General features: G+C 45.2%; 5 protein-coding genes across 6 annotated transcripts; 3 read left to right on the top strand and 2 right to left on the bottom strand.

The window, feature by feature from the left end:
* Positions 1-1463: 1463 nt before the first annotated feature.
* Positions 1464-6016, top strand: LOC133921218 (aspartic proteinase-like protein 1). 2 transcript variants are annotated; one of them, XM_062366007.1, is made up of 10 exons: positions 1464-1973; positions 2331-2466; positions 3307-3539; positions 3969-4196; positions 4301-4439; positions 4511-4581; positions 4677-4776; positions 5372-5435; positions 5513-5584; positions 5669-6016. In XM_062366007.1, the coding sequence occupies exons 1-10, from the start codon at positions 1678-1680 to the stop codon at positions 5890-5892; spliced, it is 1563 nt and encodes a 520-aa protein (XP_062221991.1). In that variant the 5' UTR covers positions 1464-1677; the 3' UTR covers positions 5893-6016. The 2 variants fall into 2 exon arrangements, with proteins under 2 accessions (XP_062221991.1, XP_062221992.1); XM_062366008.1 differs by having other exon boundaries at positions 1604-1973; positions 3273-3539.
* Positions 6017-6991: 975 nt separating this feature from the next.
* Positions 6992-8398, top strand: LOC133920367 (heavy metal-associated isoprenylated plant protein 23-like). The gene is made up of 3 exons (XM_062364986.1): positions 6992-7397; positions 7766-7945; positions 8091-8398. Coding segments are annotated over exons 1-3 (339 nt in total). The 5' UTR covers positions 6992-7240; the 3' UTR covers positions 8093-8398.
* Positions 8399-13416: 5018 nt separating this feature from the next.
* Positions 13417-14780, bottom strand: LOC133920796 (protein ANTAGONIST OF LIKE HETEROCHROMATIN PROTEIN 1-like). Its single transcript, XM_062365374.1, has 2 exons — positions 14524-14780; positions 13417-14452 (listed from the first exon to the last, which is right to left on the bottom strand). The coding sequence occupies exons 1-2, from the start codon at positions 14778-14780 to the stop codon at positions 13417-13419; spliced, it is 1293 nt and encodes a 430-aa protein (XP_062221358.1).
* Positions 14781-15832: 1052 nt separating this feature from the next.
* On the top strand, positions 15833-20755 carry LOC133920795 (uncharacterized). The gene is made up of 4 exons (XM_062365373.1): positions 15833-16006; positions 16084-16788; positions 19799-19892; positions 20023-20755. The coding sequence occupies exons 2-4, from the start codon at positions 16149-16151 to the stop codon at positions 20564-20566; spliced, it is 1278 nt and encodes a 425-aa protein (XP_062221357.1). The 5' UTR covers positions 15833-16006; positions 16084-16148; the 3' UTR covers positions 20567-20755.
* Positions 20756-24302: 3547 nt separating this feature from the next.
* LOC133920794 (uncharacterized) lies at positions 24303-24824 on the bottom strand. Its single transcript, XM_062365372.1, has one exon. The coding sequence runs from the start codon at positions 24822-24824 to the stop codon at positions 24303-24305; it is 522 nt and encodes a 173-aa protein (XP_062221356.1).
* Between the last annotated feature and the right edge of the window lie 2321 nt (positions 24825-27145).

The following is a 27145-nucleotide window of genomic DNA, read 5'->3' as shown; positions in this document are numbered from 1 at the left end:
AAGAAGAGACCGAGCGATTAGCCGAGGCCGGCGTCATCTTTTTCCTTGCTGGCTCAGGCAGCCACCCGGGGATGTCTTTCCCGTAGTTTCTTTCCAGTATTTCATATACAAATAATACCGCGTGCCGTTTTCTTTACAGCAGCTGGTGTTTTTATATTGACGGAACATTATTGGCGAAGTGCCTTTTTATCAGGAAGTTGTATTATCATCATCGAGGGCGTTGACAGGTAGCGAAAGGAAACGTGGCGGCTGTCATTTGTCAAGTCGCATAAAGTTCCTTTTTTTTTGCCGCATGATGATTTTATGTGGTGGACTGGACTGTTTCTGACTTTCTGTATCACTAGCACCATGTGCTGTGCCTTAATCCATCTGTTCATCACAGTGATACTGTCAGCAGGACAAACTGCATGTACTTTGCAGTTCAACCAGAGATTCAGCAGCAAATAATGCAACGATATTTCCTTGGAAAGTGGAGAAGTATTCTTCGACAAGAACCTATTAACAGGTACGTTTGGATAATCGGATGCCATTTTCTGTGCCTAATCCCGTTCAGAAATCACAAGCGTAAGCCGGGACCGCATGTAACAGCTGTCACGCACGCCGCACGCGGATTTATCTCTGACAGGCGGAGGCGGCCGCTCGGCACGCTCCACCAGCAGCCGCGCCGTCCATCCGGTGGTCGAGGCTGGGGCCCACGCGGAAGCGAGCCGCGGCGCCACCACCGCGTGGGGACCACCACGCGCGGTGCCTCGAGTGGGCTGTGGGGACTCTGCTCATATGATTGGATGGACCGTTGCTGTTAAAAACTCCAATATTTTTCTTCAATAGGATTCACTTTGCAAATAAGCTACCAACACCCCCGATTCTCAAATATTCTCAGCGTAAGTCCATCACCTATTTCAGGGTTCTAACAATCAACCACTCCCTATTTTTCTTCAATAGGATTCACTATTTTTCTTTTATCACTAGTTGTTTTACATCAATGTTTCTGCAACCCTTTTCTTTGGGTGATCATGAAGCTCAAGTTTGAGTCTGTTTGGCATGACACCCTAGCCACTGCATTACACAAGAGACAATTGTAGGTGATCATAGTAGTAAGAAACTCGTCAACAACAAATTGATTTATGATGTCAAATTTCAAATTTAGACAATTGTAGCTCTTAGAGTCATGCTATGATGCCCCAACCTTACTCGTTCCAAATAAGAAACTCATTGATTTATTTGACACATTTGCGTAGCAATTTCCAATATCACATAGTGTGGACAAACTTGAACCATATAGCATGTATATTCGACCAATAAGTATGTTGAAAACACATAATTTCTTACTTCAATAATTCTTAATACTCCATCTCTTACTACTGTTTCATCATATCCAATTATCCATATCTACTACTACACCCAAAAAGCTTCTTATAAAATCGTAACTACTATGGGGGCTCATAAGAAAAACATCAAAACCTTCCCCGTCTTCCTGCCTTTTGCGCTAACTTCCAGACCACCATCACCACCTCCACACCACCGCCCCAGCTCCCCTCCCACCCCTTCCACGCTCTCCCACCCAACACCGCCTCCGCGCCTCCCGCTCGCGAAACCCTAGCCCCAGATCCTCTCCTCGCGGCCACCGCGCCGCATTACCCTCAGATCCACCCCCGCGAGCTCAGCTCAGATCCAACCATGCGCCTCCGCGCCCCCCTCCTACTGCTGCTGCTCGCTGCAGCGGCGGCGGCAGCGTGGCCGGCCGCGGCCGCGGCGAAGCTCTCTTCGAGGATGGTGCACCGACTGTCCGACGAGGCGCGGCTGGAGGCGGGCGCGCGTGGGGGGCGGTGGCCGCGACGCGGGAGCGGGGAGTACTACCGCGCGCTGGTCCGGAGCGACCTCCAGCGGCAGAAACTGCGGGTCGGCGGCAAGTTCCAGTTGCTCTCGCTCTCCAAGGGCGGCAGCATCTTCTCCGGCGGCAACGATTTCGGCTGGTGCGCCGCATTCCCTGCCCCCATCGGATCTTACGTTCCTCAACTTTTTTTACTGTTCTACTCCACTGTGAATGCAGCCGCGACTCTTAGCATGCTATAGTGTTAGTAGGTTGAAGAAGTGTTACGAGACAGCTAAAATAATGCGGCATTACTAATTTACTATAACAAAATAAAATTTCACTGGCCGTACGGGTTGCATTGTACATTTTGGTAGGCTCCAAGCCGTGTTTTACTGTTTTCTTTTACAGTCAGAGCTATGTACTGCTTTCTATGTTTTACTGTTTTTACAGTCAGAGCTATGTGCTTTGTTGGAGTACTTGTAAGCTGATGTCATTTCTTCTGACTATTGATGTGCAGGTTATATTACACTTGGGTGGATGTTGGGACGCCAAGCACCTCCTTTCTGGTCGCATTGGATACTGGGAGTGACTTGTTCTGGGTGCCTTGTGATTGTATCCAGTGTGCTCCTTTGTCTGGCTACCGTGGAAATTTGGTATGGACCCCTTTTGATCAGTAGCGTGATGTTAATGTCTGAAGATGCTGTGTTGTGAAATGATCGTTTCTATTTGAGCATAGACATATGAGATGTCCACTTCATGTGCATACCTAGATACTTCAGTATTGACACAGTGCTAATCTTTTTACAAAGACCACATATTTGACTTGGCAAATGTAAGAAATGCTGGTGCAGATGAAGACCTGAGTATTAACAATTCTTCCGCAAGTAATAATACAGCAACCTTGGTTGAAGAAACCAATACATGTCATGCTATTTGCTATTATGTATATATTTAAATTCGTAGAAAATTGCCCGAAAGGCACTGAAACTTGAAAAGTAACTCACCCAGTCTGCATAACATCACGTGACCCGAAATTACTGCATGGACCGTCCATCTAAATATTGATGGAAAGTAATTTTACACCACCATTCAACTGCCATTTTAGCACTTCATTAGAGAACTGCCATACCAAAAATTGTCACATGGATCATGCATGAAATTCCATGTAGATCATTCGTGTCCATGCAGATGATTTGCGTCAGTTGCACACCAACATGCCAGTATGCCACTGCCAATTTTAGCAATTACCTAAGCGACACAACTTGCAAGTATGGACCAGCTAAGTTAGGTTTCAAATTAGGGACCCAAGTCGCGTTTCAGTAAAATAACCTCCTGAGAGATTCTCTTGAATTTTGTTTATTTTATGTTGCTTATATTCCGTAACAACAAATGCTCGAAAGGGAGGAAACTACTACATTTGGAAGCAGTTTAGTGCTTATTTCCAATGATTGATTGACAGGTGCTCCGTCATAAATGGAACATCTATTATGCAGGATAGAGATCTTGGAATTTACAAGCCAACTGAATCAAAAACGAGTCGGCATCTGCCCTGCAGTCATGAGCTATGCTTATTGGGTTCAGGCTGTGCAAACCCAAAGCAGCCTTGCCCATACAATATTAAGTACTTTTCCGGGAATACAACCAGCTCTGGCCTGCTAATTGAGGATACATTACGCTTGGATTCCAGGGAGGGCCATATACCAGTGAACGCTTCGGTTGTTATAGGGTAAGGTTTTCTGTTGCTTTCTCCCTCATTAGGAATTCCGTACCTTTAGTCCATAAAGTTCTACTGTTTCATTGGCATAAAAAGCAACATTACTTAACATATCACAATGTCCCCACTTGGGGTGTTGTCAGTGAACTATATTTTTATTGCCTGCATGTTTACTGGTGAATTACTCCTACATACTCTGTACACTGTTTACTTGTTTAGGTATCAGATCAGTGTATTTGCATATGAAATTAGTATGTTTGAGCCATAACCATTCATTGCTTCTGTGATTACATCTTGCATTGGTATTGATGCTTGAATGCACTCTTCAAACAAAAGAATCGGAACTAGATATGGTGCTCGAGTACAGAACATCACTAGTCTCATGATTAGCTGACTTTCTGACATTTCGTTTTACTAAGATAGTGTATCTTTGTGGTATAGCTGTGGTAGAAAGCAAAGTGGTGACTATTTGGATGGTATTGCGCCGGATGGACTTCTTGGCCTCGGAATGGCAGATATATCAGTTCCTAGCTTCCTTGCAAGAGCTGGACTGGTTCGGAATTCCTTCTCCATGTGCTTTAAGCAAGATGACTCTGGGAGAATTTTCTTTGGAGATCAAGGAGTGTCTACTCAACAGTCTACGCCATTCGTTCCTTTGTATGGCAAACTGTGAGTGCCTCGGAGTGATTAACTTATCAAATAATGTGAGTTTCTGTACTGGTTCTCGAAATTCTTTACAGACCTGCTTACATCTTTCTTTCTTAATTTTCCAGTCAAACTTATGCTGTTAACGTCGTCAATTCTTGTATTGGACACAAGTGTCTTGAAGGTACTAGCTTCCAGGCTTTAGTTGATAGTGGAACATCATTTACTTCTCTTCCTCCCGATGTTTACAAGGCTGTCACAATGGAGGTGAATATCTACCGATTTGGGGGTGGTTCTCTGATTGATAAATTTTGGTACTAATTATTATAAATTTTCAGTTTGACAAACAAATTAATGCTTCAAGAGTAGCTTATGATGACAGTACTTTGAAATATTGCTACAGTGCTAGGTGAGTAGCTTCTGTTTTCATTTAAGGCCATCAGGGATTTGTTCGATTTTTGTGGCTCTGCTTAATAAAATGCACTGCTATGTGATTACATACAGTCCTCTTGAGATGCCAGATGTGCCAACCATAACTGTGACATTTGCTGCAAACAAGAGCTTCCAGGCTGTTAATCCTATCCTTCGGTTTAATGACCAACAGGTATGTTATTTTCTTGGATGAGATTAAAAATTTGGCCTCAAAATAAATCAGCTGAGAGTGATGGAGAGCCATGTTAAGTGATTCTTAAATGTGCCCTTTTACTGTCAACCAGTACATTTTCAAGTCTAAGCTCCTGAATGGAAACACGACCGCTTTGCGCTCGCTTCCATTAAATATTGATATATATAACATGATATGAGTTAGTACGTTTAAAGCCTATGTGCATGGGAATTGAGTTAACCTAAGTATTGATGTTACTGCATTTGTTTTTTTTACAATTATGTGTAGGATAAATGCTTGTGTGTAGTTCGCATGACTGACATGGACTAATCCTAGCAACAGCTATGTTGTGCATCTTGCGGTCCAGCGCTATGTTCAGTCCACATGTTAGGTCTTAGTCGAGCAAAACTTAGTATATAAAGGTTTGCAGATCTCTTGCGTGCTCTTGAAAAAAGAAGCGAGAAACTATTAGCAATAGTAATGTCATCAGTTCTTTGTGTGTGTGCATAAGATAAAGCAAAGTTGACATCATGCCAATTTCTAGTTATAGACATATTTGGAGCGGCAGCTGATCATCTAATTTTCCATTTTACAGGGAGCGCTCGCTGGGTTCTGCTTAGCTGTGCTGCCATCATCAGAACCTATCGGAATTATTGCACGTGAGTGCTCCAATTAGCCTAGGTTACTTATTGGTTTGGTATTCTATATTCTCATACAAGATATTTGTGGAGTGCAGAGAATTTCATGGTCGGGTACCATGTAGTTTTCGACCGAGAAAACATGAAGCTGGGCTGGTACCGGTCTGAATGTAAGCCAGAACCACCTACCAGTGAATACTAAATTTACCATTCACCGAATTCTTAAATATGGTAACGCTCAATCCTGTGCGCAGGCCATGACGTTGACAACAGCACGACTGTACCCTTAGGTCCATCGCAGCACAACAGTCCAGAGGACCCGTTGCCGTCGAACGAGCAGCAGACTTCCCCCGCCGTGACGCCTGCAGTCGCAGGCACGGCTCCGCCCTCTAGTGGATCGACGAATCTGCAGGAGCTCCTTGCTAGCTCTAACCCGTTGCTGTTACTGACAATGTCCACTGTGTTCTTCATCTCATGAACAACAGATATAATCCTAACCGATAGCCCTGTATATTGTATGTGCTTCATATTTGGTGTTTTTTTTTTTTGCTCTAGAGATTAATAGATCAGCTATATTTTGCTCAGTGCCCCTTTGCTTAGAATTGCTGAAGTTGCATCTGCATCGGTCTAAAAATCTGAATCTTTTCTAGTCTAGGCCCTGCAAATGGAGTAGACATCCTTTTGGCTTTGCCTGACTCATCCTCAACTTCCTTTGCGTACCTAGTAACTCCAACATGAAATGCAACTATGCAACGTTCACAATTGCCGTGGAAACGAAACGAGCATGTCCTCAAACTCTTGCACATCATCTTTCACAAGCATGGCCAAATCCACTTTCCAACGCTGCAGCTTTGCAGGTGATTTCTTGCACCCTCCACTCGTCCCAATCGCCTGCGCGCTCTGCTTGGCCTACTGCAACACACAACCGCACCACCGTTCCACTGCAGGACCGTCACACGAGACTTCGTTGTTGGAAACAAACTAAGCACGCACGCGACGAGCGGACTCCACTGCAGCGAATCCGGCAATTCTCTGAAGAACGCGAGAGCGAGAGAACACTCTGATGTTTTGTGCTGCAATGCCGCACTTTTCTGACTCTTTCTTGATCTATAAATAGACAACTGAAATTACAAAACAGAGTAGTGGCCACTCGGCCTCAGTGTTACCTGGACACAGACACGGGTGTCGGAATCCAACTCGAATTCGGGTGTTCGATTCGGCAAAGAAAATTTAGACACGCGAAATATAACTCGGAATCCGACACGAGTGTCGGAATCTGATTCGGATTCAGGGTGTCCGATTCAGCAAATAAATTTGGACACGGATCTACATGCACTCGGCCTCCTACATACGCGCGCCACTCCCCTTTGCCACTTCGTGCCATCCCACGATCCAGGGCGCAGCGCGCACGACGCAACAAGCTCCGCGCGAACAAGCGCGCGTCAGCTGACTGACTCTCAAGAACAACTCTAACGAAAGAAACGGAATGCATGAAAAAAATCTAAGACCAAAACAAAAGCAGCTAGAGTTATTCTATCATTCGCCCCATGGCTCCTGAGTCCTCACTTTTCCCCTCTTCGTGTTCTCTTGTCAGCCTCCACAGACGCACCCGTCTCTCCTCTCCTCTCCAGTCCCCTCGCAGTCACAACGCATTTCGCCATTGCCTAGTTCAAAAAGCCTCCGAAAAGTTCCTGCCTCTTACAAAGCCAGACAGTGCTGCGCCAGCTAGCTAGGCTTCTTCACCATTTCACAACTCACAAGAGAGCTCATCAACCAACCAGCTAGCTAGATCTTCATGCTCTTGCTGCATTCCCCATGGGAGGCACATGAGGCAGCTTCTTAGCTTGCTGGGAGCGATCAGTTTCGGTTCTAGGGAGAAGAAGATGATGCAGCGGCGCCGGGTGCTGACGGTGGAGCTCAGGGTCAGGATGGACTGCGAGCGATGCGAGCGCGAGGTCAAGAAAGCGCTCTCCGGCATGAGAGGTTGGTCGTCACTTTGCCCCCCTGGCCCTACGCATCTCACATTGTTTTCTTTGCACACTAGCATTGTGCCCACGAGTTCCTTTCAATGCGCTGATGATGAGCAGTCTGCAGTCTGCACTCGAGAGTGAGTAATGACCATCATGTCACGTCTATTTAAGCTTTTCCCGGCACAGTATTTTCTGCAAAAGACACAGCTGTGTATGTTCAAAAGAGGTGGCACTTTGGCCAGATCTTTTAGCTTCTTGAGCACCGCGATGCGCGCGTACGAATGGAAGTGTTCCTGTGAGAAGATAATTTATAGCACTATTGATGTCATTAGAGGATTTACAGCGCCAATAATTAATCGTGATTCGTGAGGCTCCCTGCAGGAGTGCAGTGTGTGGAGGTGAACAGGCTGCCGCAGAAGGTGACCGTCACCGGCAGCATGGACCCGCACACCGTGCTGCGGAGGGCCCAGTCCACGGGGAAGAAGGCGGAGCCGTGGCCCCAGCAGAACACGGGCTCCTGTGCTGTGCGCTCGCCTCGTGGAAGGGATGATGTGTCAACATGTATGTTCCCTTTAGTAGCATCTGCAATATTTCGTTTAAAACATCATCCGGGAGTTCAGGACTCTATTAGTCAAATATGATACTAACTGATATTAAGTATTTCCTTAAAGAACTCACTTGATATCTTGATGTCCTTGGAGTCCAGAGCTTCCTGAGCATTTCTACAGAAGGTCCATGCATAAATTGCTGAAACCATGATCACCATGATTGCAAGTGTGCAACAAGTGCCAAGATGACGACAACGAGGACCTGCCTTTTGTAATGGTTATCTCCCCCAGTTTGGACCCTTGCAGCTGTATTCAAGGGCAGTATATCACAGATAAAATTCAAATACATTTGGATAAAAGGATTCAGCTCGAATATGAAACACTAGTGCAGAGACAAGCAAATATTGGGCATTTCAATGGTAAGACACTGGAAATGTCAAGTTGACACCTAAGATTCACAATGTGCTCCAAATTCTGTAATGGGCAATTGGACATTGACCAAACAGTACCAGAAGATGCAACGGCAAATCAAGAAAAAAATGTGTGAAAAAAATGGTTAAATATAAGTCAAAACTCGAAACTATAAAATGGCATGGGAAAACATCACAAAGAGAAAGAAGCTTCTGATTTGCACCCAATTTTTTGTGGGAGGAACTGATGAAACGACACAATAAAGCTCACACAAAAGTCCAAAGAGACATTAACAACAGAAGCAAAGTACAAAGGGAAAAAACCAATCTTGCAATCCAGAACCCCAAAAAAGTCATTACAAAATATGGCTGTCAGCAGCAGCACCAAGCCGACAAACAAAACAATGGCATCGCGTTTTTAAGCAAATCCGCTGGCATAGCATCTTTCTCTCATCCGAAATCAAGGCATGGAAACGCGTGCAAATGTGCGGTTGCAAATGCGGGCAGCATTATTAATCGCTAGCACCCGGAAGAAACGGTGCGTCCGCCGCCGGCAAGAGCGCATGCGGAGACGACGCTGACACATCGGCGAACGCCACCCTCCCCGCGTCCGCGAGCAGGGTCGTGCCACCGAGCAGCGGCGGCAGAAGAAGAAGCTGGCGCCCCCGGGCATCACCATCTCCCTCCTCTGTACACAAGCATTTGGGACTCCGCAACGGAGGCCGGCTCAGCTCGAGGAGCGCCGGCGCCAACAACCCGGGAGAGAAGACTCCAACATATCCCAATATGCTCCCTCTCACTGAGGCCAGGCCAGCTCGCGAGGCGAGTGCACAGCACAGGAGCCGTAGGATTGCTTCAACGGCAGATGGAGTGGTGACTGCACGGGGTGAGGTTAGACCAACTCCAGCGGAATCCTTATCCGCTCCGTAAACGACTGTAGCGCTTGATATTTCGCCCGAAGCCGGCTGCAACGCTCTCCAGCGGCTACCGTATCGCGTGGCACAGGGAAGCGGAGAGCGAAGTCCCGTCGGCAAATTTGCGGGGCGATGCGGGCGCCGCAACCCTGTGCGCGAGGGGAAGCGAGTCCAGGCTGTTGGTCCCACGGAGACTCGGAAGTGGAGGTGGCGAGAGGGTGCGGCGGCGAGGCGGGGACGTCGGGGGGCCAGCGCAAGCGACGTGCCTCCGGCGAGGCGGAAGACGACGCGGATCCGGCGGGTTCCCCACCTTCGGTTAGCTCGGCCGCCGGCGCCCAAGGAACACGGAGGTCGACCCGAAGCCTGTGGTAAGTCCTCCGCTCCTCGATTCATGGATACGCGGCGAGGATGGGTGGTGGTGCAGGGGGTTGGCATCATCACTGATGGGGATTGATCGATGTAGGTGGTAGGGAAGGTTCGGCCATTGTATGAAGCGATTTGCAGGGTTTTGGGTGCGATTGTGCAAGCGATTTTTGTTTTCATCACGGATCTGAGGGTGTGGCACACATAGCATTCGGATCTGGTAGGCAATGATGCGTAGTTGCAGTGATTTGTGGAGCAAAATGGTCGGATTGTAGGTTAAGGAGCGAATGAGCTCAATTTGATCACTGCGTGATCTGAACTGGAGTTCTCTTTCAGATTAGAAGGATTTAGGTTGAAATGGTGTGCTGTTCTGTGGGTGTGATAGGATGTTTGTTCGTCTGAAGGATTAGAATTTACCTCACACTGTGAAATAGTTTGGCAATCAGCTGGATTACCAAGGAATAGAGGGTAGTTGTCTGGTTAATCCGCCCCAATGCATTTCTTCGTAGCAGGTCCTGTACCTGTGTAATTGAAATACTTGAACACCTGGTCTGGTAGTTGTAGTACTCCTACTATGAATAATTTTAGTACACACCTGGTATAACAGGACAATCCTCATTACCCTGCTTTCATTTTTTGCTGTGCTGTGGCTTCGAAATGGGCTGTGATAGGATGTTTGTTCCTCTGAAGGATTAGAATTTGTAGGAAAGTGTGAAATGGTTTTGCTGTTCTGATGACTGTACACAGGGTACCTTTGAACGAAATGATCTTACTTTTAATGGAATGCTGGGATGTTGAGAACACAATGGGGCAGGGAACAACTGGGTTAAGGCTGCTGCAAATTTAGTCATGTGATATGTAATAGTGATCATAGTGAGTTCAGAATTGTTTTATGTGCCAATGATGAAGAAACCTGCAAATGATAATTGTAGTTTGAGTGCAAGTGCTGGCACTGATGTGGTTGGTATGTGTTTGTTTTGAGGTGAAGGTTTTGAAATTTGTATGGAGTAGTTACTGAAATGAAGGTTGAGTTATTATATGGATAATGTGACATTAGGGGTATGTTGTAGAATCTTCATGTAAAATAAGGGGGAACATTAGTGATAATGAGACATATACTAGAGGGAAGTACTGTGTACTTATGTATTGTGCATGAAATTTCATTGAAGTGATAATTGAAGTTTGAGTGCAAGTGCTGACACTGATGTGGTTGGTATGTGTTAGTTTTGAGGTGAAGGTTTTGAAATCTGTATGGAGTAGTTACTGAAATAAAGGTTGAGTTATTATATGGATAATGTGACATTAGGAGTATGTTGTAGAATCTTCATGTAAAATAAGGGGGAACATTAGTGCTAATGGGACATATACTAGAGGGAAGTACTGTGTACTTATGTATTGTGCATGAAATTTCATTGAAGTGATTACTTTGAGGTCCAATTTAGTTTGTCGCTTTTGTGTTCCCGCTCCCTTGCTTGTAGATGGACTCCGCTGAGCTAGCCGATATTGTGTCGAAGATGCAAGCTCGTGTTCAGGTGGCAGCTAACGCTTTGCAGCAGGTGGTCAGTGATAACCTGAGTCCGGAGAACACCCCAGCTGCCGTCGACCTGAACATGGCACTTCTTCAGGTCGAGACCATTGCGGCAGACCTTGAACAACTTGGTTTCGAAGTGGAAGATGCTATGAACCGAGTTGGTGAGGACGACAATGGGAGCGATGACGAGGCAGAGGAAGGTTCGGGATCGTTGCCCGTCCCCGATGATGACTTGGTTCCCGTTGACTGGAGCCCTGATGAGTTACTTTGTTCGGAGGATAGCATGCCCTACGAATCCGATCGTTCTGGGAGCATGTAGTTGGGCAGGGTGCAAACTTAGCTGTGTCGATTATGCCGTAATGTGTGTGTTGCACTTCTAAGCTGTTATGTATGTCATATTGCGTAAGACGTAACAATTTGTGCATGAACTGCTATGGCAGGTTTTTATGTGCGCGTACCTATGTTATTTTCCAAAGTAAATTTCAGAATCAGTATACTCATGTCCGTGGAAAGTTTGTCCATTTGCTTTTGTTGATGTGTTCAGGGAATCTATGGAGTACGTCGGTTTCCTTTGTGGCGACAGTGAGGAAATGAATTGGGCCGATGTTACGCCGCTAACCCAGGACAGCATATTTGGCAGCCAGATCCCTTTGGGAGATGTCCAGTGCGTGGAGGCTCCGGGAGATGTCGCACCTGGGGGTGGCCGTGGTTCTAGTTACAGGGTGGAGGAGGACCTACTACTGGTGGGAGCATGGTTGCAAGTGAGCATGGATCCCGTGGTCGGGACCAACCAAAGTTTGGGTGCTTTCTGGCAGCGGGTGGAGTCTTTCTACCATGAAAACAAAACATTCACCTCCACTCGCAATAGGAAGTCGCTGCAGGGGAGATGGACATTCATCAACGGTATGGTGCAGAAGTTCTGCGGCCACTATGCTAGGGCGTAGCGCAATAGGAGGAGTGGCACAACCGAGGCCGAGATGGTACGTCATTAGTTCACCAAAAATTCTTGCATTTCAGCCATGTTTACCTAGCACAGTACTGATTCATCCACTTTGTACAGCATCATTTCGATAGTACTTCACCGTTCACTACACTTGCATCTTTTCTGACATTGCTCATATGCAATATCTGTGGCACTTCAATCCGCTGATGAACCATGTTTTTTGCACATTGGAGGTTGTGGAGGCATGCAAGATGTTTCAAGCCGCTGAGCACAAGGAGTTCACCATGCTGCCATGTTGGAGGGAGTTGAGGGATCATCCCAAGTGGCAAGTAGAAACCTCCCGGAAAAGGCAGAAGACATCCGCCGCGGCAAGCCCCTCCTCCACTCCCAATGTAGCCTCGTCTGGCGGCTTGAACGGAGCAGAGGATGTTGATGCAACCACATCTAACGCCGGTGACCGTGCCAAACGTCCTCCTGGTCGCACTCAGTCCAAGGAAGCTCGAGGTACGTCGTCGTCCAGTTCGGCTTCTGCGCCCATGACAGACTTGTTCGACCACCAGTTGGCAATGAAAGACAAGATTGAAAAGGAAAGAGCAGAGAGGTTTGCTGAGTTGATGGATGTAGAGCGGCGAAGGCTACGGCTCGAGGAAGAAAGAATGAAAATGGAACTGGAGAAGGAGCAGCAGAGGTTAAGGCTCGAGGCGGAGAGTATGCAAATGGAAAAGAAGAAGGAGGAGAGGAACATAATGAGCATGGACCTGTCTCAAATGGACGAGGACCAGCAGGCCTACTACAAGAGCCTCAGGCAGAGCATAATTGCCGCTAGGCGCGTCACCGGAGGCCCATCTTCGTAATTGTGAACCTGATTGCGGGTTTGTATGACATGGCGACATCGTGGTCGAGTTTTTCATTGTCAAAGTATAACAGTTTTCGTTTACTGCCATAACAGTTTTCATTGAGTCTGGATGATTTGCTGTCAGCTTGTCCAGTGTATGTTAGGGCATGGTACTGGTATTGCGCTGTGATCTATGTCTTGCATTTTTTTTGGACTCCTGAACATGATGTTTGCGGATTATTGATAATGTTTTAATTGCCTGATGGGTGTGCTGTGCTGCTGCCCGATAGCTGATGGGTGTGCTGTGCTGCAGCCCGCATGCTGCTGGCAGCATGGTCCTTCATGTAGCTGTTTGCCGTGCGACATTTACATGGTCCTGGCAGCATGGTCCTGACATGTTCCAGTTTACTAAGGAAACGGGACAATTTATTGAACATAATACGTAGTGCGCTTGACTACATATTACACATTATTGAACATAATACACACTACTCTACTCCGTGGAACTGCCACAGATGCTCGACAAGATCGTCACGCAGTTGGTGATGCCCATGCCTGCTAGTTATCATCCCATACCGGTGTGCAAATGCTTCAAGTGTGGGTGTTAGGTTGCGTGATGCCTCAACAGGAACACCTGAACCGTCGTACACGTGTTCGACGTCCCCATCGGGTCTCTCATCTTCGATTATCATGTTGTGCATGATAATGCAGGCGGTCATGATGTTGTGCAGTGTTTCCTCGTCCCATATCCTCGTAGCCCCCCTCACTATGGGGAACCTGGCTTGGAGGACCCCAAAGGCACGTTCCACATCCTTCCGTAACGCCGCCTGCTGAACGACGAAGTGCTGTCGCTTCCTCCCAACTGGACAAGGAATAGGCTTCACGAAGGTGGTCCATTCCGGATAGATACCATCTGCAAGGTAGTACCCCATGGTGTAGTCATGTCCGTTAATGGAATATTGGACCTGGGGGGCCACTCCAGTGGCAAGATTGTCGAGGAGATGGGAGCGGTGAAGAACGTTGATGTCGTTTAGCGAACCAGGCATGCCGAAGAAAGCATGCCAAATCCACAAGTCCTGTGACGCCACGGCCTCTAGAATAATTGTCGGTGAGTTCACGTGGCCCGAGAAGGAACCAGACCACGCTGTCGGACAGTTCTTCCACCTCCAATGCATACAGTCTATGCTTCCGAGCATCCTGGGGAACCCTCTTCGCTCGTTCATAGTAATCAAGCGCGCCGTGTCCTCCTCGTTTGGAGCACGGAGGTACTCGTCCCCGAATACCCCGACCATGGCTCGTACAAACCGTCTCATACTCTCAATTATAGTGGACTCCCCTAGGCGGAGGCACTCATCGAGAGAATCGGCAGGAGCATCGTACGCGAGCATACGAAACGCCGCAGTGACTTTCTGCAACGCCGACAGGCCGAGCTCGCCAGCAGCATTCCTCCTCTGTTGGAACCACGGGTCATGGTCCGCAACTGCCTGTACAATCTTGAGGTATAGGTCCCGTTTCATCCTAAACCTGCAGGACCGACGAGCATAAGCCGTTTCATCATACAACTGAGATAAGATAGTTCATTTTCATACCATTACCTGCGACGGAAGATGTAATCTGGGTACACCGGGTGATCGGCGAAGTAGTCATTAAACAACCTATGATGCCCCTCCAGCCGGTTCCGCTCGATACGCCGCCAGCCTGGCAATGAACCACCCCACGGTCCCCGCTGTGATGCCTCCGCCTGGTGCAAGTCGCTCACAGTGGCTAGGAACAAATTATCTTCCTCATCGGAAGAGTCATTGCCAAAACACAACTCCCTCACAGTCTCCTTCCATGCTTCGCGACGATCCATTTTTTCATGGCTTGGGAATTATGAGTACCATAGCCTCATATATATAGGGATATCATGAGCCTTGTGACGGAAGCCAACCCCGTTCCTTCTCCTGGAAGCCAGTCCCCGTGAGGCTTCGGCGGCAAGCCTCTCGTCCTTCTTACACATGATGGTGCCCAGTTCCTTCCACTCCAAGCCAGACCTGGTCAATCACCCGCAGAGGTGATTCGGCCCTTCTAATGTACACGGTACATTGCATGGCTCCCATATCATCCTTCGGTACGTTTCAAACCTCAATTTTCGAGTGCGTACTTGCAGGTGCACAGACCAAAAATAATCACTCAAATATTTAATGCAACAATATCGTCCGCAAATAAAATTTCTAAGAAATTTTATTTCGAAACACTTATTGTCACCGTATTTTTCGACAGTCGCTGCAACGGGATCCTGCGAAAAACCTTTGCTCCTGCGTCGGTTATGGCGGTTGGGAAAAAATCAATTTAATATAGAGGAGAGAAGATAGTAGATGAGATATAGAGTAACTGCTGGAGATGGAGACGTTGATGGATGCTGTAATAGTGATAGGGTATGCTGTAATAGTGTTTTTGAGGATGAAAATTTGAGGTAGCTGCTGGAGATGGCCTTAGAGGATCCCGATCCGGCACTATTGATGACTGAAATATTTGAAGGAAGAAAAGTCCAAAATTATCTCTAATACTTACTTAGATCATGCTCAGTGTATTCTTTTTTACTTAAAATAGATTTTCGTTCCCTTCAGCGTCCTAATGATTTCTCTTCTCAGTTTCTTTTACTAATAGATTTCTAAAGTTATTCTCTCCCAAGCAAAAAATAAAAATAATAAAAATAAAAAATATAATTAAAAATGAATGAAATAAAGAAAAAAGGGTGAAGGACGATCTTAAATCAAATTGGTCAGCAATATCTCTAAGGTCTAGATCCTCCAATGTTGTCTTCCTTCCTTACCGCGTGATTTCCTCGGCTCACGCCGCCACCCCCAACCCCATGAGCCTCCTCGCTGTCGCTTTTCCTACCACCGGCAGCACTTGGCCTGCACCGTACCCTCGCTCGCACCTTCTTCCCAGTCGCCCAGAACCGCCTCCTGCCATCCCATCCTACCGTAGCTGGGCCAGGTGAACCCAAAACCCTAACCAGGCGAAACCCCGCCCTAACTCGCCGCCGGAGAAGACGACGAACTGCCTGCCTACCTCGATCAAGCAGATCTCAAGGTGAGAAATTCGTTTTACTTGGTGTCCTACAGCGCAAAAATTAATCCTTTGCTCCTTTTATTATATCGCCTCACTAGAATATCGACATTGGTTATTAGAAAGGGAAGGGAATTAGCTTGACGGGCTCGGCAATCGAATCGAGATGAGCCGCCGGTTTGTGAATCTGATGGTGGATAGGATTATTAGCCACCGCGCTGCCTCCACTCTGCACCTCATCAACCCCTGGAGGTGCTTCTATCCAACAACAACACAGGCATCTGCTGCTGCAAATAACAAGACAATAATAACTGAGGACGCCCATCTGCCTCGCGCCGCCATATCCTTCTACGAACCGTGCTCGCAGGACGTACTCTGCGACATCCGCTTCATGTCCCTCGGCCGCAGCAGCAACGACATCATCTCCATGGACCACGAAGGAAATACTTTCCTCTATGACGCTGCCGCCCGCGCCGTCCGTGTCTTGCCTATGCCACATGCGCCCAAGCTCTCTCCGGTTTCCCTCACCGTCGGCGACGGCCTCTACCTCCTCAACGGGGACCCTGGGCAGCAGGAAGATCATCCCTTCGAGGCCCTCATCCACTGTGGCCCGAGTGCGAACCCCATAGACGACCGCTCCGACGAGAAATGGTACTGGCGCTCTCTCCCGCCGCCTCCCTGTGCCTTTGACTATGAAGACGACAACGAAAGATACCGCAGACGCGGCTATGAGATTGGCGCTTACACAGTGGTCGGCGATTCGCAGATATGGATCTCCACGGAGGGTGGCGGCACCTTCTCCAGGGGCGAAGCCAGGATTTGAGGTTGGGGGGGACAAGCTAGTGAAACCTATGACCAAATGGCCAAAACCAACGTATGCTTTGATATATAAAAAATGTTCAATATAGCTAGTATTACCTAGCAGCTAGCTCCAACATCACATAAACAGCAAATGTGCAAAAACAAGGCCATGTATGTGTCATATAAAAGAATATTGCATCTCAATTAACTTGAAGTTAGCTTTGCGGGTACAAACTAGATCAAAGGCCTTAATAATATCATCGGAACTAATCCTTGCTGCTATATCTCTTTCAATGTAAACCACCAAGTAATCCCGCAAATAGGCATCTCCCATTTTATTTCGAAGACGTGTCTTCACAATTTTCATGGCTGAAAAGGCTCTCTCGGTGGTTGCAGTTGACACGGGGAGAGTTAAGACTAATTTCAACAACCTATACACCATTGGATAAGAAGAATCTTTACCCAACTTAAGTAGTCCACTTGTTAAATCAGCCAGAGATGATAAATTTTTTAATTTTGGATGGTTGCACACGTCAAGTTGAAAGTGTGGCAGTTGGCACTCTAATTGCATTCTTTCTTGATTTGAGAAATCAACAGGATAGTACTTTTCCACTAGAGTGCATATCTTTTCCATGTCAAATGAATCTAGTCTTGGATCCAGTGAGACATGCAATTCTAAAAGGTCTGTCGCTTGAGAACCAAACCGGTCTTCTAATTCATTCAGTTGTTGATCAATAGCAACATTAAACACATCAACTTTATAATGGTGAAAAGTTGTGGTGTTATCATGCTTGTTTCGAGATTTGGTCACATCAACAAACCTACAAATTGCAACACAAGGATATATTAGATTAATTGATACAAAGGAAATAGTCAAATAGAAGTTTAGTGAAAAGAACATACTTCTTATTCAGATCTGGAATATCAATCTCATGCTTCTCACAAAAAGATTTGACCTCCTCAAGAAGAGGTTCCCAACCGTCATTTCGCAAGTCTCCAAGTAACACTTTGGTGTTAGAAACAGAATCCACTGCATTTAAAATATCAATTGACTTCTTTTGGAGTATTTGACATAGCACATCGGTGATCTTCATAATCTTTTCCATCATGAGCAGAATAAATACAAAATCAAATGTGACAATGATTCGTAGGGCACCTGCAGCATCTCCACGGGAATACTTTGAAACTGAACGATCATTTGCAACGCTGCGTAGGACCGAAATTGTGGCACCAAACATCTTCTTTAAGCTCTGAATTGACTTGTAATGGGAACTCCATCTAGTGTCCCCAGGCCTTTGTAGAGAGCCCATCTGATTTGCCCCTCTTCCAGTGTCAAGCTCTCCTAATTCAATTTCACGAGCTATTTCTTCAGCTTGTGTAGCTAGTAACTCATCGTTCCGCTTAGGGGATACACTCACAACATTTATGATGAAATTTACATGCTGAAAGAAATTATGTACCTCTTGTACTTCTCTTGATGCTGCGACGAGAGCCAATTGGAGCTGATGAGCCATACAATGAATATAATATGCATACGGGCACTCATTTAGAATTAAAGCCTTCAATCCGTTCCACTCCCTTCTCATATTACTTGCCCCGTCATAACCTTGACCTCTGATGTCTTGTATACTCAAGCTATTATCAGATAAGACAGCACAAATTGCGTTCTTAAGAGTCAATGCAGCAGTGTCGCTAACATGAATGAGGTCAAGAAAACGCTCCTTTATAAGTCCTTCTTTGTTGACAAAACGAATAACTATTGCCATTTGTTCCTTTTTAGATTCATCTCGAGCTTCATCAACAATGATACAAAACTTGCTACTGCCAATTTCTTCTCTGACTGATTTTCGCACTTTTCTAGCAATTATGCTTAGAATTTCCTTTTGGACATCAGATGAAGTGTACTTTGCATTTCTTGGAGCATTTTCCAAAACAACTTCTTTCACCTCCTTGTTAAATAAAGCTAAAAGCGTGACCATTTCAAGAAAATTACCTCGATTTAACGAATTTAAAGATTCATCATGGCCTCTAAATGGACATCCTTGAAATGTTAACCACCTATAATAAATGATAAATGCAACAATAAAAGTGGTTAAATATTAAATTATTAAGATATCATAGCCTATGCCCTATACAGAAAAAAAAGAAAGTCATTACCTAATGGACTCAATTGTAGTTGTAAGCCTTAGTATTGCTCCTTCAACCAATTTGTCTTTTTGTTTAACCATCACCTTGTCAATGTGTCTCATACTATTTTTGAGATTATCAAAACAACCAACTGAATAGTTATGAGCAGATCCAGCATTTCCCATGTGTTTTAGAAAAGCACATTCTTTTCCTTCATTTACTTTCTTCCAATTCTGAAACCCCTTAACAGTAAATGTATCTGATCCATATTTTCCAATTGGTTTTTTTGAAAAGAGAAAACATGGCAGGCAATAAGCACGATCTGTGTGGGGAGAATACTCTAGCCAATTAAATTGTTTAAACCAATTGCTTTGGAATCGACGAGCGTGAGATGCATCATTCAATGGGTACTGATCCATGATAAATTGATATGGGCCCTCTGATATATAAAATCTCCTAGCTTCATCTTGTTGATCAGAAGGGAGTGCGGAGATTTGAACACGTTTACCTGGGTCCCTCTCAAATGCTGTAGTTCTGATTGTTTGCTGTTCAGGTTGCAAATTGGCCTGATCAACCGTTTCCAAATTAGTTGGGTTAGGAATTTCATCAGAGGCAGAGGAAGCCCTCGGAACGACTGGCTTGTAGAAACTATCAATCGTCTTTCTCTTCATATTTGCTAAAAAAAGAAAATCACAAATTTGCAATTGACTAATGAGTATTGACCACCTGATTATATTGTCTTATTTATCTGAATCACTACTAAAAAGAAAAGTAGAATGTCACTAAATTAAGGATTTAGCCTTATTAGAAAATAGAAACTCACATAAGAGAAAGAGTGAAAGACCTACTGGCTGCTGCTGCGGCCTGACGCCTAGCGCCTGCGGACAGCAGACTACGGTGCTCGCCTGCTCCGTTGCTCGGCGTACAGCGTGATCGGCGCCGGCGGCGGCGATCGAAAGACCCAGCTCGTTGCCTCGGTGAGGTCGCTGCGACGCTGCCTCGCTGGTCGCGCCTCAACCTCGCACGGCGTCCCTATCTGGCTATCTCTCGGAGGGAGATGAAGCGACACTGCATCGATAGTTTTACAAACTTACGGTGATGGGCTTGTGTAGTTGTGTGGGCTGGGCTGCGGGGGTTCTCAAAATTAGATGGGGCCCGGCCCACCCCGGCCCCCCTGTAGCTTCGCCCCTGACCTTCTCCTTCAACACCACAAGCGGCGTGTGGAGCAAGGCCGGCGAGTGGGCACTGCCGTTCAGTGGCCGTGTGGAGTACGCCCCCGAGCACGGGCTCTGGTTCGGATTCTCGTCTCAAGGCAAGCATTTCGCTGCCTGTGACCTTGGAGCCGTGTCCGCTACGAGGCCACCAGTGCTGCTGAAAATGTGGGACGAACTAGCGCCACCACTGCCCAAGCGGTGGGTCATGGTGTCGTCATACCTCCTGCCTCTGGACGGAGGCAAGTTTTGCATCCCTAGGATCTTCGACATGGCAGGGGAAGGCTGGTGCCGGGAGAAGAATGGCAATGACTTCATGAGGGTGGATGGCTTTGCAGTGTTCACAGGCGTGGAGGTTGAGCGTGGCAGCAGAGGGGCGCTCAGGATGATTAAGCACATGTCCAGGCGTTACAGCTTCGGCTGCAGGATGGCCCGAGTGGTGTGAACGAGTGATAAACAATAATTCATTTGGAAGTTTAATTTGTTCTGAAATAAGTACTCCCTCCCCCACCCAGTTATAATGTTTTACATCCTTTTGATCAGTAGGGGTGGGTAAGCATTCGGTTCATTAGGTTCTAGATAGATTGAGAGGCACCCTGCGCCTCTCTAGTTGAACTTGCATCGATGGGCATTGTACATGTGGTTCTTTTCTATGATGTGTGATGCCATATGTGACTGAATAAAGGAAAAAATGTAAAAAACCCCCAAAAGTCATTTAGATTTTAACTTTCTCCCCAGAAATTGTTTTGTTGCAAAACCCTCGTTTGACTTTGTTATAAAAAACTCCAAAAAAATAAAATAAAAATTCTAAAAAAATTAGAGACAATTATAAAACCTTCTGTGAATTTTTTTTTCAAAAATAGTATCATTTGCATTATATTTCATGAAGAGGAGTTTGGAAAAAAAATGTGCAGCTTATTTATTAACTCATGTTATTTTAACTTTGTCATGTCTATCATTATTTTTTCTACACAAATAATTGTTTAAGTAAACTAATAAAAATTGTTTCACTAATTTTGGGGGTGTTATGGATTAGTTATGAATTAATCTATCTGCAACACATTTACTCTATCATGCACGTTACAATAACTATTTCAAGATTTCATGTATTTTTAGAAGATAGATGATCATGTAAGAAGACTAAAAAAATTGATTTCATAATTTTTGGATTAGTAAATAATTAACTATGTATTTAACTCGAATTAATAAATAAGCTGCACGTTTTTTCTTTTTTTCAAACTTCCTCTCCATGAAATATGATGCAAAGGATATTATTTTTGAAAAAAAAATCACAAAAGGTCTTAGAATTGTCTCTAGTTTTTTTTAGAATTTTTTGTGATTTTTTTTTTAAAAATTTTTTGAGAGTGTTTTTGCAACAAAACCAAACCTTCAAAGTTTTTTTTGCAACAAAACAACTTTTGAGAGAAAGTTAAAATCTAAGTGACTTTAGGGGTTGCATTTTTCCACTGAATAAAAGTGTCAAATGTTTGTTGTGTAGAGGTAACCTCGCTGTTGTTGTGATAGCAGTTGCAACTTGGTCTTATATATATACACACATACCGAACAAAATTTTAGTATTAACTATTGAATCGTGTTTTACTACTGAAATTTTGTTCAGTAGATGTAGAATAATACGCTACATATTAAGGGTAGAATAGCATTACCGTGTGTATATATACATATGTATGTATGTGTATATAGATTCTAGCAAGTTTAAATATTATTACAACATGGATAGAGGTCCACTGTTGGCATGCTCGTTACAGAAACCCGGGGGGGGGGGGTTAGTTTCCGGCTGCAACTACAACTCTGCAAGAGGTCTTGACAGTGGTACAACTTGACCAAGGCGGGGGCGAACATAGATGCGCAGGCTGTATGTAAAGTAATACTACGATAGATGCGCTGCATTCTATGTCCGCGTCGAGTACGCCCCCGAGCACGGGCTCTGGTCCGGCTTCTAGTCTCAAGGCAGGCAGTTCGCTGCTTGTGACCTTGGCGACGAGGGCACTGCCGAAGTGGTGGATCCCGGTGATGGCATACCTCCTGAGCATGGAGACCTTCGCGGTGTTCACCGGCGTCAGCGTGGAGGTCGAGCGCGGCAGCAGAGGGACACTCAAGATGGTTAAGCACAAGTCGAGATGTTACAGCTTGGGCTAATAAGATAGCAGGTGGTACGGACCCTTGTTCCGGAGAAGAAAAGAAACTGAGCCAAAGTTACCTGAAAATAATTGTCGACGGATCATTTCATTGGCAGCGGAAGGCAGGAGATAGGAGTTTTGTAATCAAAGACGACTCTGATGGAGCAGTGGTTGGTTCGATCGGGCGCCGGAAATTTGCACCATATTAGGGAGGCTTTGCAGGCAGAAAATGAAGCATGCTTGCAGGCACTAGGGCTCATTTGGTTGAGACCCTGGTGGAGCTGCCTGCTCCAGGCAGCAGCATCCAGCCCCAGGTGTCCGAAATCGGACGCCTGGATGTGCTGCCTGACTTATGCTGCTGATGCTGGTATGGGAGAGTGGAGATTGAGATAGATGCTTGCAATCTGAAGATGGCCTGTGCTCGGAGTCCTCTTCCGAGATATCAAGTTTCTCATGCTCACTAGTTCTATTGATATCCGTGTGATGTACCGCCCTCACTCGTGTAATAGCTTGGCACGTAAGTTAGCTAGCGTTGGTGCTAGTCTCAGGCTATGAGGTGTTCTTATCTAGCCTTATTCTGCCCCTGATGATATGTATCTTCACTAGTGGGCACCGATTGTGGACTGGCCTCAAGTTAATGGAGATCTCTTTCCATCTAAATAAACACTGCAGGTCAAATTGTTCTGGAATAGGTACACCTCATTAGTTATTCGTGTGTTAATATTCCCCCTCTCCCACCCAGTTACGCAATGATCATCACCTGTCAGAGTCAAATTTCTTCCGCTACTGCAACCTGGCTGCCTAAACATGACTCAACGATAACTGACGAGCTTCTCTGCAAAAGCTACACTGAATTTCTTGCCATCGTGAGTGCAGCAGTTGCCAGCTCGAAAAGATTTTTTCTTGTGATTAAGCGCACGAAAACTATGATCAAACTGGTGCGAAAATGCATGCAGATTTGACAGCGCGAACAGGAGGAGTTCCCGGTACTATCCATCACGAGCATTAGCTGCGGGTGTCGAAAGTTCAGAGCTTGGATACATGTGTGATCCTGGAGCCAGGTCGGTGTAGGCCTCTCAGTTGTCTTCGGCTGTATATGGGCTGCGCGCCGGAGGAAAACACAGAAGCTTTGCAGGCTTCAACTGCCACGTCGGCCTGACCCATCTCCTTGCTTTGCGGGGACCCGAAGGCATCCTCCCCGAGACCCCGAGTCCTGAGACGGCAAGACCCTCGCTGCGTTCTTGTAATCTCGTGACCACACCAACCCCTTCTGCTCTCCCCTACCACAGGCGAGGGCGATTCCTCGCTGCCGCCCGCTCCGATTGCCTCTGCGGCCAGCGGCGCTCGCGGCCAGACGACGTAGCCGCGCGCAGTGTCCACTGACCCTGTCAGACCCTGAAGGATCAGAGGTTGACAAACAAGAACCAACGCTGATTTCGGATCGAATTTGGGGCAGCTACAAGAACAGAAATGAGGAAAGTTTACTGTCTAAACCTAGATGCTAGAATATGCTAACATAAAATTCTTTTTGATCATGGAGATGCTTCTCTCCATTAACGATGGGGTTTAGATACCTGCCCAGGTTCGATTACAAATGTGATTTAACATAATCGAGCGCTTAAGTTTGAAATTAGCGCGGTAAATAGTCTTAAGTACTATTACATTAGGCGGTAATAACATGATTTGATGAAAGCCGTCGGATGGAAGATGGACGTCCATCGTTGCTCCTTCGCTGGCATCAAATGAACTCGTCGAAGCGTTACCTTGGCCACCGTATTCTTCTCTTCAGCCTGTTTCTTCAGAACGATGCCTGTTGCGTGACAAACATAATGGTTAACTGAAAAAAATGGAATGCTGAAATTGCTGCGCTTGACATTACCTCCTCCTGGAGACAAACCTTGTCCTCAAGGTTTAAAATTCTTGAATGTGTGTTGAATGAAAGGAACATCCTCCACACTTGCATCTTCAGCTGGTAAATTTCCACTTAATCAGCCATTGAGCTACTGGCTCACCCCTCTTTGGGACAATTCTTCTATCCAGAACCTATTCTAGTTCAGTCTTGATGTTGTCATGCTGATTCACTAATGGAAGCCCTGGTAATGGAACAACATGTCCTCCACAATATTTCTTGAGTTGGCTTACATGAAATACATGATAGATTTCTGCTTCATCTGGTACTAATAGCCTATAAGCCACCCTGCCAACTTTTTCCAATATCCTGATAGGCCCATAATACTTGGATCTGAGTTTGAGAGACCCCCTCAATCCAAAGGCATTCTGCCTGTAAGGCTGCATCTTGAGATATACTTGGTCACCTACCTCAAAAGTCCTCTCATATCTCTTTCTATCAGCAAAGTATTTCATTCTTTCTTGTGCATATGACAGGTTTTGCTTGAGTTTCCTTGACATATCTTCCTTCTGAACTATGGTTACCCTGGCTTCTTCAGAAATGCTGCAAGGTAGAGATAGCTCACTAATTTGTCGAGGAGGATAGCCATAGAGAGCCTGGAAAGGGAAGATCTTCAGTGAGGTGTGGTAAGTGGTGTTGTACCACCATTCAGCCATGGGCAACCAGGTGTACCATTCCTTTGGATTCATGAATACCATGCTCCTGGGATAAGATTCAATGTATTGATTTAATCTTTTAGTTTGTCCATCAGATTGTGGTTGATATGAAGTGTTGAACCTCAAAGAAACTTTCAGTGATTTGAAGATTTTAGTGAATAATCTGATGGTGAAGATTTTGTCCCTATCACTTATGATAGATATGGGCATCCCATGCAATCTGTAAATGTTATCCATGAAGAGTTGCACAATTTGTTGACTATGTAAGGATAGGTCAGAGCTATAAAACGAGCATATTTTGTAAACCTATCGACCACAACCAAAATTGTATCCTTACCCCCTTATCTCGGCAACCCTTCTATGAAATCCATGCTCAAATGTGCCCATGCCATGTCAGGGATTTCAATAGGATCTAATAACCCTGGGTTTGCCATGTGTTCAGCTTTAGTTACTTGACACACATGACATTCTGAAATGAATTGCTCTACCTCTTTCTTCAAACCAGGCCAATAAAACAGTTTCTTGATCCTGTGGTAACAAGCCCTCATACCTAAATGTCCTCCAAACACTAACAAAAGAAAACTTTCTATCAATTGCTTCCTTAATTCACTGTTTTCACCAACATAGATCCTTCCCTTGTGGTAAAGGAGGCCATCTTCGGTTGTGTAGTATCTGCATCCATCAGGTTGTTCTTGCATCCAATTCAGTAATTTTTGGCCTTTGGGATCATTTAGGTAAGTTCATTTGATGTCATAAACCCATCTGAGTTCCACTTGGCATATAGCATTGAGCTCAATATGTTCATTTCCCCTTGATAAAGCATCTGCTGCCACATTCTCCTTGCCCTTCTTGTATTCTACATAAAGTCATACTCCAATATTTTCAGTAGTAGTTTGTGTTGGATACCATCAATCAGCTTTTGTCATGTGATGTACTTCAAGCTATGCTATATGTTCTAATGATCACTTTACTGCCTATCAAGTAGTGTCTCCATCTTTTCAAAGCTTCAAGTATGGCCATGACTTCTTTATCATACATTGATTGAGCTCTAGCCCTCACTCCCAAAACCTTGCTGAAATATACTATAGGTATACTATAGGTTTCCCATCCTGCATCAACACAACACCTAAGCTTGTATTACTAGCATCTGTCTCAAGTATAAAAGGTTTAGAAAAATCTAGCAAAGCCAACATTGAACAGCTAGTCATAATCTTTTTCAATTGCTCAAAAGCCGATGTTTGTTCCGGTCCCCATTTGAAAGAATCCTTCTTCAATAAGTCAAACAAAGACCTGCAAATTATACTATAACCCCTCACAAATCTCCTATAATACCCTGTCAAACCCAAAAATCCACGAAGTTGAGTCACATCTTTAGGCTCATGCCACTGCTGGATATCTAAAATCTTCCTTGGATCTGTAGATACTCCTTCTTTTCTTATAATATGCCCAAGTATTCCACCTAAGATATACCAAAAGTACATTTACTTCTCTTTGCAAACAAATGGTTTTCCTGCAACACCTTCAAGGTGGTCTTCAGATGCTCCAGGTGCTCCTCCTCACTTCTACTGAAAATCAGGATGTCATCAAAGAATACAACTACGAACTTCCCAATATATGATGCAAATACCTTGTTCATTAAATCCTGAAAGGTGGCAGGTGCATTAGTCAACCCAAATGGCATGACAATATACCCATAATGCCCTAGGTGTTCTAAATACTGCTTGATAATGTCATTTTCCTGCATCCTAATTTGGTGATATCCAGATCTCAAGTCAATCTTGCTGAATATATTGGCTCCATTAAGTAGATCCAATAAATCCTTAATGACTGACATTGGAAACTTGCTTTTTGACTGTGGTCTACACAAAGCCTCCATGATCCATCCTTTTGCCTAACTAATATTGTTGGAGATGAGTAAGGACTGAGGCTGGGCCTGATTTCATGATTGTCCAATCATTGTTTGATAATATTCTCCATGACTTCTCTTTTCAATCTTTTGTAATGGGGAATTATGTAGGGTCTTATGTTAGGTGGTTCAGATCCCTACTTTAACAGTATTCCATGATCACATTCTCTTTTTGGAGGTAGTCCTTTAGGATCCTTGAACACCTCTTGAAAGTCATTCAGTAATTTATCTAATTCTGGTATCACTGGTGACACATATGTGTCCACAATCTCCCTAGATGGTTGTATCAGCATGACACACCCCACAACTCCTTTTTGAATAAGGTTCTCCAATTTAGCTACCTTGATCAAGAATTCCTGTCCAGGTGCAGTGTGATCCAAGAACTTAATTGCCTCTCCATCTTTATTAATAGTCA

The sequence above is a fragment of the Phragmites australis genome, chromosome 6, assembly GCF_958298935.1.
Source record: "Phragmites australis chromosome 6, lpPhrAust1.1, whole genome shotgun sequence".
NCBI classification, from domain to species: Eukaryota; Viridiplantae; Streptophyta; class Magnoliopsida; order Poales; family Poaceae; genus Phragmites; species Phragmites australis.
This window is presented reverse-complemented; position numbering and strand designations above follow the sequence as displayed.

Coding starts and splice junctions, on each gene's coding strand:
- LOC133920794 (XM_062365372.1), bottom strand. CDS start 24,824: ATGGCTGAATGGTGGTACAACACCACTTACCACACCTCACTGAAGATC.
- LOC133920796 (XM_062365374.1), bottom strand. CDS start 14,780: ATGGATCGTCGCGAAGCATGGAAGGAGACTGTGAGGGAGTTGTGTTTT. Junction 14,453..14,523: donor GATTACATCTTCCGTCGCAG/GTAATGGTATGA, acceptor TCGGTCCTGCAG/GTTTAGGATGAAACGGGACC.
- LOC133920367 (XM_062364986.1), top strand. CDS start 7,241: ATGAGGCAGCTTCTTAGCTTGCTGGGAGCGATCAGTTTCGGTTCTAGG. Junction 7,398..7,765: donor AGCGCTCTCCGGCATGAGAG/GTTGGTCGTCAC, acceptor GGCTCCCTGCAG/GAGTGCAGTGTGTGGAGGTG.
- LOC133920795 (XM_062365373.1), top strand. CDS start 16,149: ATGAGCCGCCGGTTTGTGAATCTGATGGTGGATAGGATTATTAGCCAC. Junction 16,789..19,798: donor TGGCGGCACCTTCTCCAGGG/GCGAAGCCAGGA, acceptor GCCTGCGGACAG/CAGACTACGGTGCTCGCCTG. Junction 19,893..20,022: donor CAGCTCGTTGCCTCGGTGAG/GTCGCTGCGACG, acceptor GGGCTTGTGTAG/TTGTGTGGGCTGGGCTGCGG.
- LOC133921218 (XM_062366007.1), top strand. CDS start 1,678: ATGCGCCTCCGCGCCCCCCTCCTACTGCTGCTGCTCGCTGCAGCGGCG. Junction 1,974..2,330: donor GGCGGCAACGATTTCGGCTG/GTGCGCCGCATT, acceptor ATTGATGTGCAG/GTTATATTACACTTGGGTGG. Junction 3,540..3,968: donor AACGCTTCGGTTGTTATAGG/GTAAGGTTTTCT, acceptor TTTGTGGTATAG/CTGTGGTAGAAAGCAAAGTG.